Source organism: Aptenodytes patagonicus, chromosome 25 (genome assembly GCF_965638725.1).
Source record: "Aptenodytes patagonicus chromosome 25, bAptPat1.pri.cur, whole genome shotgun sequence".
Lineage (NCBI taxonomy): Eukaryota > Metazoa > Chordata > Aves > Sphenisciformes > Spheniscidae > Aptenodytes > Aptenodytes patagonicus.
This window is the reverse complement of record NC_134973.1, coordinates 5,753,649-5,762,390: the sequence shown is the minus strand read 5'-3', so window position 1 is coordinate 5,762,390 and position 8,742 is coordinate 5,753,649. Positions and strand designations below refer to the sequence as shown.

The 8,742-nt window shown below is 70.2% G+C and overlaps 2 protein-coding genes across 2 annotated transcripts in view; both read right to left on the bottom strand.

Annotated features, from left to right (window-relative positions):
- Positions 1–429, bottom strand: part of ABCA7 (ATP binding cassette subfamily A member 7) — a 13,761-nt gene extending 13,332 nt beyond the window's left edge. Inside the window, 1 exon segment of the mRNA XM_076359695.1 lies at positions 405–429. Within this exon segment, the coding sequence (XP_076215810.1) occupies positions 405–429 (25 nt within the window).
- Positions 430–1,794: 1,365 nt separating this feature from the next.
- Positions 1,795–8,333, bottom strand: CNN2 (calponin 2). The gene is made up of 7 exons (XM_076359612.1): positions 8,220–8,333; positions 4,818–4,939; positions 4,374–4,440; positions 4,127–4,264; positions 3,842–3,958; positions 3,396–3,542; positions 1,795–3,318 (listed from the first exon to the last, which is right to left on the bottom strand). Exons 1-7 carry the CDS (start codon positions 8,280–8,282, stop codon positions 3,055–3,057), a joined length of 918 nt encoding a protein of 305 aa, XP_076215727.1. The 5' UTR covers positions 8,283–8,333; the 3' UTR covers positions 1,795–3,054.
- Between the last annotated feature and the right edge of the window lie 409 nt (positions 8,334–8,742).

The following is an 8,742-nucleotide window of genomic DNA, read 5'->3' as shown; positions in this document are numbered from 1 at the left end:
GATTAGGATCCCGGCTGGGAAATCCGGCTAATCAGCCTGCGGGGGCCGGACACGAGCGGGGTCCTGGGGGGAGGATTCCTCCGGGGGGGCACCGGGGCGTGGGGAGAGCTGTGCCACCCACCCCCGCCGCAGCGGGAGCGAGCGGGGACCCAGCGCCCCGGCCCCGGGAGGCGGCTGCCAGGGTGGGGGTGACACCGGCCGAGCGGGGGGGGGGGGGGGGGGGGGGGGGGGCAGAGGCGGCTGGCGCCGGGACCGGGGGGATGCTGCGGGGCTTGCCGGGCTGGGAGGAGCCTCAGCCCCGCCGGGGGCAGCGGCTCTTTTCGGGACAAAACAAACGCATAACACCGGGATCCTCCAGAAGCCGCCTCCCAGAAGGTGACTCGCGTGGGAATCTGCTCACTCACCCCACGGGGGACAAACACGCCCCATCGCTGCAACCGGGAGCACGGCGGCTCCCAGCCCCTGGCAGCCCCTGGCAGCCCCTGGCCCCGGTCCCGCCGCGCCGAGCTCCGCGCTGGGCGGGGTGCGGAGCCACGGGGAGGTGGACGGACCGGGGGGATGACGGGGACAGCCCGGAGGGATGATGGGGACGTGGGGACAGCGCCGGCGGGGAGGGGAGATGCGGACAGCCCCGGGGGACGCTGCGAAGCCGAAGCCCGGCCGAGGCCAGCTCCCGGCGGCGCAGCCCTCCCGCCCGCAGCAGCTCCCGTCCCGTTACCTGCTCACGCCGCCACCGCGCGGCCCCTTTAAGAGACCCCGCGGGCTCCGCCGGGCGGCTCCGCCGGGCTCGCGCGCAGGCCCCGCCCTCCCCGCGCTACAAAGTAGCCGCGGGCGTGACGTCATGGGAAGCGAGTCTTAAAGGGGCCGGTGCGGCGCGGGGGGGGGGAGGGGGTCACGGGGGCGTGCGAGGGGCAGGAGCCCGTCCCCGCCCCTGCCCTTCCCCTGCCCTGCCGCACCCTCTGCCACACCCTGCCCCGCCCATGCCACACCCCTGCCCCACCCAGCCCCACCCTGCCCTTGGGGTGGGCACCCTTGGGAGCCCCACGGGGCAGCGGAGCCCCTGCCGTGGGCGCGGCCTGGGGTGGGCTGAGACCCCCGCTGGGGGGACAGGCCAGCCCACTGCCCACGGACCCCGTGGCTGCCCGCCGAGGCGGTGGGCGGGGAGGGCTCCCACCCGCCCTGCGTCTCCCCTCGCTGGGCTCCCGAGGGACAGACCCTTCCCCACCAGGGTCCCCGAGCCCCCGGGGCTGCGGCAGCCTCGAGGTGGGGTGCACCGGGGTGACACCGGGGCGCTGGGCGGCAGCGATGGCCCCGGGAGGGTCCCCGAAGGCAGAGACCGCTGAGTCACGCCGCGGCGGGCAGCGCAGCCGGCAGCACCGCGCTGGCGCCGGTGAACCTCGGCAGCTCGATGCTGCAGGAGGCGGCGCGGGCAGGGCCCCATGGGAGCCAAGCTGAGTTGCTCTTGCTGCAGCGGGTGGTAACGCCCGGCCGGAGGCTGCGGCCTAAGCTGGGGGAGCGCGGCTCTCTGAAACGCAGCGTTTCACCCCAAAAGGTGGATCCCTGCCCAGACAGGGCTCGCACAGGCACGGCCAGGGCCGTGAGCCCAGGGCCACCGCTGGGACATGGCCCTCGGGGGCACCACGCGGGTTTGGGTCCCGCAGGTCCCTCGGCTGCGCTCAGGGCAACGCTGAGCCCCGGGTGCAGCCCGCGCCGGCAGGAGCCGGCCGCCCCGCGTTTAACCGCAGCGCCCAGCTCTGCTTCACAGCCTGGCGCTGGACAGCACGGCACAACATGTCCCTTCAGGAAGCTTTTTATTGCCCACGTTCAGGACCAGCACACCTCACAGCAGCACCGTCAACCTCACAGCCAGTTCCTAGCTCCCGCTCAGCGCCCCGGCCCCGCAGCGGCTCAGCCCCCCGGAGCGCAGCCTCCTGCCCCACGGCCACGGCGCTCTGGGGTCTTGCCCAGGTCTACGGCAGCTCCCACCCCCCCCAGGCATGGGGGGATCCAGCCTGAGCACTGACACAAGGAGCCTGCACCAGAAACCGGCTCCTGCTTAAGTTAAAAAGATTTTTTTTTAAAAAAAAAAGATTTCAATATAAGAGCATCTGCATTAAAAACCCCACATGAGGCGAAGAAGCCGACAGGGGGCTGCACTGTGCACCAGCGTCCCCAGCCCCGCGCGCTGCCCTGGCAGCTGCCCGCACTCGGGCATCGCCCTGTGGTGCAGGATGCGGCCGTCGGAGTCAGCCTTGGCTCCAGCCTGCCAGGCGATCGCATTACTGCAGCTTTCGGAGCCAGAGCACAGCCGGGTGCCGGGTGTGCCGGGTCCCAGCCCAGCCCTGCGGCCACGACCGGGGGCCTCGGCAACTTGGTCCCTACGAGTTCTGCAAAAAAGGCATTTCCAGCTTCGCTTCTAGAGATCACACGAGAGTGCAAGGCTGCTGGTGGTGCGCGCGCACACACACACACACACACTGACACACACACAATATCCCGTCCCCGGGCCAAGGACCCACACCGCCCTGGGCTCCCCCCACGCCTGAGGGTCTCTCCCGGCCGTGCTCCCACCACGTCCCGCCAACCCGAGCCCCTCTCCTCCGCGGGGCTGAGCCGGGTCCTGCCAGCACGGGAACGAGAAGCAGCACTGGGGGAGCATGGGTGGCTGCCCCCCCTCCTTGCTGAGGGATCCGGGCGCTGCCGCGGCAGAGCATCGCAGGGGCGGCGCGGTGGACGCTGGGTGGGAATGCGTCTTCTTGGCTGCGTGAGAGGAGACACCGTCCGCCCCTCGGCGCTGGAGCATCCGCTGCCTTCCTGCTGCAAACGCCGGGGCTGCGCTGGGGCCTGGGGACGCCCATGGGCTGCGGGAAACGGCCGGTCTCTTCTCTAGAAACAGGGTCTTTATTTCCTTGCTCAGAAAAATAGATTCATTTCAAAATTTAAAAAAAAAAAAAAAGTTTAAAAAGAGGGAATGACAAAAGTAGAGGCTGGAATGTCGCTGGCAGTGGGGTCTGTACATGAGATGGTGCGAGACGGGGCTGGACAACGTCCCGCTCAGTAGCTCTCCTCCTCACGGTAGTAGTGGTACCCGGGGGGGTCCCCGCCCTCGTCGCAGGCAGCGTTGGCCACCTCGCCCTGGCTGCCCTGCGGGCAGTACTTGGGGTCGTAGATCTGGCGGCCCAAGCCAAAGACCTGGCCGCTCTGGTTGGCGCCCTGGTTGGAGCCCATCTGCAGCGACATGGACGAGTTGTCGCACTTCTCCGTCCCCATCTTGGCGTCATAGATGTGTCTCCTGGTGCCGGGAGCCGTCATGCCCACCTGGAAGGACAGGACGAAGCAGGGCTCGGCCGTGGTCCCCCCCACCACCCCTCCCCACCGTGGCCGCGGTGGCTCACCTGGCTGGCACATTTGTTGGTGCCCATCTGGAGGCTGATGGTGGAGTGGTCCATGGGCGGCAGGATCTGGTTCTTGGGGTCGTAGAGGTGCCTCCTGGTGCCGTACGCCGTCATGCCGGACTGGCTGGCGCACTTGTTCGTGCCCATCTGACAAGGGGGTCCGGTGAGACCGAGCGCTGCCCCACACGTGCCCCTTCTCCTCCCTCCCTGTCCCCTCGTAGCCGGGGGGAGCACAGCCAGCGCTCCCTGACCCAGCCTCTCCCAGACATTGAGTGCCGGGGTTCAGACACAGAGCCAAGATGGTCCCAGATCCCAAGGACACTCGAGGCACCTTGAGCCTCGGGTCCCCCCGGCTGTGCTTGAAGCCGTGACGGTGGGTGCTGAGGGTTTGATAAAACTGGAGCCCCGTCACCCATCACCCTGGGGCACGCGCGGGGCCAGCCCACCTGCAGCCCGATCACGCACTGCCCAGCCTTCATCTTGGCCTCGTCGAAGTTCCTCTGCTGCTTCTCCGAGTACTTCACGCCAATGTCCACGCCACTCTGCATCCCCTTCGTCTTGGCCTGCCGGGGAGGGGCAGTGAGGAAGGACAGGGGTCCCAGACCTCCCACCCTCTCCCCGGGCAGGGGGAGCCGCGGGGTCCCACAGGCACCACCCCAAGCTGGGGGCCCACCCAGCCGGTCCCCGCGGGGCTGCGCCCCCTCCCAAGCCGCTTGTCCCCACATGCTCACCATGCCTGCCAGGGCCAGCAGTGACACTTGCACCTGCGTCAGGTTCCCGCTCTCAAAGAGGTCGTTGGCTTCAAAGAGGTCCACGGGGTTCATGCCGTAGCTGGCCATGGCCTTGATGAAGTTGGAGAGGTTCTCGAGCTGGGGGTGGGGGGAGAGGGGTAAGACCCCGGCGGGTGATGGCAGAGGGGCCGGGGCAGAACCGGGGCTCTGCAGCGGCCGGGTCGCAGGCAGGGCTGCCCACACCTACCTGGTGCCAGTTCTGAGCCGAGCGATTGATCTTCCTCACCGAGTTGGGCTGCAGCTTGTTCATGAGCCTGGAGGGAGGCAGGGGGAGCGGGGGCTGTGGCAGGGTAGAGACCCCGGGCGGCAGCGGGGCACGGGCCCTTTTGGGGAAGGTCCAGCCCAGGTCTCCCCCGCAAGTGTGAGGCGATTCCCCCCCCCAAGTCCCTGCTGGCCCCCAGGGCTCCCCCCAGACATGGGCACTTTGGGGGCAATTCTGGCCAGGCAGCGCCGCAGAGGAAACCTCTGGTGGGTCCCACCGGCGTGGGCATGGCCAGATCCAGCCCGCCCTTCCCACCCCAAGGGCTTGGTGGGGGTCCCCTGGAGGGCAGGTCTCCTGCGTCCCCATCCGAACAGAGCAGGGGCCAAGGGGCTGTGCTCAGCATCGCCCAGCGAGCAGCGTGGGACTCACTCGCAGAGGATCACCCCGTCCTTCAGCCCCTTCTGGAAATCGGGCCCGATCTGCTGCCCTGTGACGCTCTCGATCCATGTCCGCAGCTCAGCCTCCTTCTGTGGGTCGTACTTCTGGGCGAGCTGGGAGGGGACGGTGAGGGAGCAGCTCAGGCACGGCCCCGGCGTGCACCCCAAACCCCTCGTGGGGGACGGCTTCCCCACCCCGGGCACAGACCCGCAGGGAGGTCTGGGGACAGCAGCCCAGTCCCGAACACCGTCCCCGGGAAGCGCTGGGGACACTGACACCCCATCCCCCCAGCCTCTGCAGGGCGGTGGAGTGCACCCCACAAACTGGCTGCCCCCAGCCCCAGGGAGCCGGGGGGTGAGGTGGGCGCAGTGAGCAAGGTGGGTGCAGCGGGCGGCTTGGACGGCCCTGGGATATTTGTTCAGCCACGATTTCCTGGCGTGCAGGAACCCCCCCGGGGGTGGCAGGCGGCAAGAGCCACGGCTGGGAGTAAAGCCACAGTGTGACCCCCTCACAGGGGAGGACATCTCCCCCCACCTCCAGCTTTCCACATCCCCGTCCATCGCCTGTTTTTTTGCCCATCTATACATACAATCTGGGGAGCGAGAGCAGCTGGGCTGCCCCTGCCCCTGCCCGTTCCCCTGCCTGTGCCCCTGCCTGTGCCCCTTGCATGGGAATGGGGACGGGAGCACGAGCACGATGCTGCCATCAGACACAGGCACTGGTGCGGCCGGATCCAGTGCGAGCCCGCAGAGCATGGTGCCCCTCACACACGGCAGCTTCTGAACCTTTCCAGGAGGATGAGGAGAAACTGCCTGCGGGGGCCGGGGGGAAATGCCCCCCTCCAAGGGCCCGTTCCTCCCTGTCCCCTGGAGCCCGCGGGTGCCCGGCACTGAGCTCCAGGGGTCCCTGGCCGCACGATGCTCAATGCTCTCCCCTCCGGTGGGGCCGAATGCGCCGCCGCAGATTCCTCGGTCACCGCGGCTATGCCAGGAATGCGGACGCCTCCTCCCAAATGGAGACCAGCTGCCCAGGCCAGCAGCATCACCGGCAGCATCGCCTCGGCCCCGGCCCGCGAGGGAAGGAAAAGGCACCCTGGCCTGGGGTGGGAAGGAGGGGGCTGCATGGAAGAGCCTGGGAGCCCCAAGTGCTGTCGCTGCCCCAACCCAGCCCCTCCTGTGCTCAGCCAGCATGTGGGGACGGCTGTAAGGCAGCCACTGACCTCTCGCCCATCCCGTCCCCTCCTGGTCCTGGTACACACCAGGGCTGTGAGCCCCGAGGGATCTCGGCCACGGGAAGACCCCAGGATGGGCACAGTCTGGCCCCACTGCCCTGTGGGGAGACACCGGCCGTGCCCGCAGGCTGCGCTGAGCTGCAGCCCCACAGCCCCAGCCCCAAAGGGGAAGCTCGACTGGTGCGGGATGCAGGGACGGCCCAGCTGAGCAGGGTCACGCTCACGACACCACGCGTGTCCCAGCCAGGGGATCCCACTGTCCTACCAGCTGATTTTCTGGAGCGTGGGCAGCCCATGCCAGTTCCTCTTCCCACCCCACCACCAGCGCGGGGGTTTCTCAGGGCACGGGAGGGGGCAGAGGGGACCAGCCCCTGAGCAGATCCCACCACAGCCCACTTTGCAAGGGCTTGCACGGACTGGGAGGCTGCCACTGGTTTAACTGGTTCCCAGTCGGTGATGTCAGCCTCCGGCAGACACAACAGGGCAGTTAAACTGGCTTAGGTCTTGCTGAATCAAGCTGAAGCGCCCAAGAGCACGCAGTGGCGAGGCTCCAGCGTGTGTCCACCCGCTCAGCGCTGGTGAGCTCAGCCCAGATGCAAGCAGGGGCCCGTCTTCGCTCGGTGATGAAATGTAAATCCCCTGCGAGGCTGGGCAAGGAGAGCCCGGCCCTAGCCGCAGCCACGGCCGCCACATCCCCACAGCCATGCACGGCCGAGCCCCAGCAGCGGTGCAGGCAGCAGCCCAGCACCCCTTCTTCTGCCTGCCCCAGCCCCGTCTGGGCAGCTCCTGCGTCCCCGGGTAGGGTGCAGCCACGCAGGGCCACCGGCCAACTGCCCTGGGGCCAGGGGTGACCACGGCTCAACCTCTGCTCGCCCGGGGCCAGGCACAGCCCAGCACCACGGCTGCTGCCCGTGCCACCGCCCGGGGCAGCAGCGGTCTCCGGAGCCCAGCCTCAACCACAGCCCAGGGCTGCGCAGGGAGCACAGCCAAGGGAAGGGGTTGCTGTGTCCCCCCGCTCCCCCCGGCCCGGCAGGATCCCTGTGCCCCCCGCTGCAGCAGCGGAGCCCCACTGCAAGGGGCGCAGTGAAGGCTGGGACAGGGGCACCCAGAGTCGCGGGGCGCACCCAGGCATCCAGCGCTGCTTGCCAGCACCCCAGCCCCATCCTCAGCGTTTCGGTCAAGGGTCAAGATTTCACCTGCCCAGGCAGGAGGGTGCAGGCAGCTGCCCTGCCTGCCAGCACCCTGCGGTGCCCGGGTCCTTCCTTGGGGTGTAAACAGTCCGGCCGGAGGCACTGGTTCCCCTTTCCCCTTCCGGCCCCGCGGCGGCTCGGCGACACCTCTGCGGGAGAGTGGCTCAGACGCGCGAGGCCTGGGTGGCCGAGGGTGCCCCAGGTGCACCCGGCCGGGGCGTCCCAGGCTCCGAGGGGCAGGCATGAGCCAGGGGCTGCTCCTGCCCACGCCCCGCCGGGGCCACCAGCCCCGTCCCCAGTGAGGGACGTGGGGACATGGGCCGGGTCGGAGCATCCTGCCGGGGGATGCGGAGCTGCGGGGAAGCAGCAGCGGAGGAGCTGCAGGGAGCAGCGGTGAAAGGCGTCCAGAGCCGCGGGGTCCAGGGCTATCGCCCCCAGCCCCGGGTCCGGATGGGAACAGTGCCCTGGGGTTTGCCGGGGGCGGGGGGTGATAGCGGCGACCGCACGGGCCTGGGCGGGGGTTGGCGAGGCGGCCGGTCCCTGGGACCCCTCCTAGCCCCGGTCCCCCGGAGACACCTCCCCGAGACCGGGAGCCCAGCCCCGGCACCCCCTCGCCTCTCAGAGCCCCCGGCACACCGGGACCCCCAGCTCCCCGTCCTCCCGGGATCCCCGGCTCTCCGCCCGCCGGTGGCGCCGGGACCCCCTGATCTCCACCCCCGGGACTTCTCCACTCTCCGCCCCCGGAGGCACCGGGCCCCCTCCGGCTCCACATGCCCAGGACGCACCGGGACCCTCCGGCTCTCCAGGACCCCGGGACGCAACCGGGACCCCCCAGCTGCACCGGGATGCCCGGCTCTCCAGGGCCCCCAGGAGCACGGGGAGCCGCAGCGCCCGGCGGCCCCGGTACCCCCCCGTCCCCCGACTCGCCCCCGCCAAGTGGCACCGGGCCCCCCGTCCCCCGCCGCGGCTCACCCGGTTCTTGACCTCGGCGGAGAGGCCGTAGGACGGGCCCTTGTTGAACTGGGAGCTGCTCATGGCGGGGAGCGGGGAGCGGGGAGCGGAGCCGGTACCGGAGCGCGGAGCGGAACGGGGAGCGGCGGCGGGGCCGGGCGGGGCGGGGGGGGGGGGGGGGTCGGGCCCGGCCCCCCCGCGCTGATTGGACGGGGCCGAAATGCCCAAATAAGGGCAGGAGCGGCCGGATCGCGGGGGGGTCCCGCACCCCGACACCGGGAACCGAGGCGAACCGGAGGGCACCGGGAGCCCGCGGGAGGCCGGGGCCGGGGCTGGAGCCGTCCCGGGCGCGCGTGGGCACAGCCCGGCACGCGGGCACACGCGGGCACACGCACCCACGCACGGGCACAGGCACACGCGAGCACAGGCACACACGGGCACACGCGCACGCGGGCACAGGCACACGCACACACCTATAGACGGGCACACGCGTGTGCATCGCCCCATACACGTGCGTACACATATGTGCGCACCCCGACCCACG

Bases quoted from the DNA above. Each gene is read 5' to 3' on its own strand.
- CNN2 (XM_076359612.1), bottom strand. From the start codon at position 8,282: ATGAGCAGCTCCCAGTTCAACAAGGGCCCGTCCTACGGCCTCTCCGCC. The intron at 4,265-4,373 runs GTAGGTGTGGGC...CCCCACCCCCAG, and splicing joins CGGCTCAGAACTGGCACCAG to CTCGAGAACCTCTCCAACTT. The intron at 3,543-3,841 runs GTGGGCTGGCCC...CCCCCTTGTCAG, and splicing joins AGTGCGTGATCGGGCTGCAG to ATGGGCACGAACAAGTGCGC.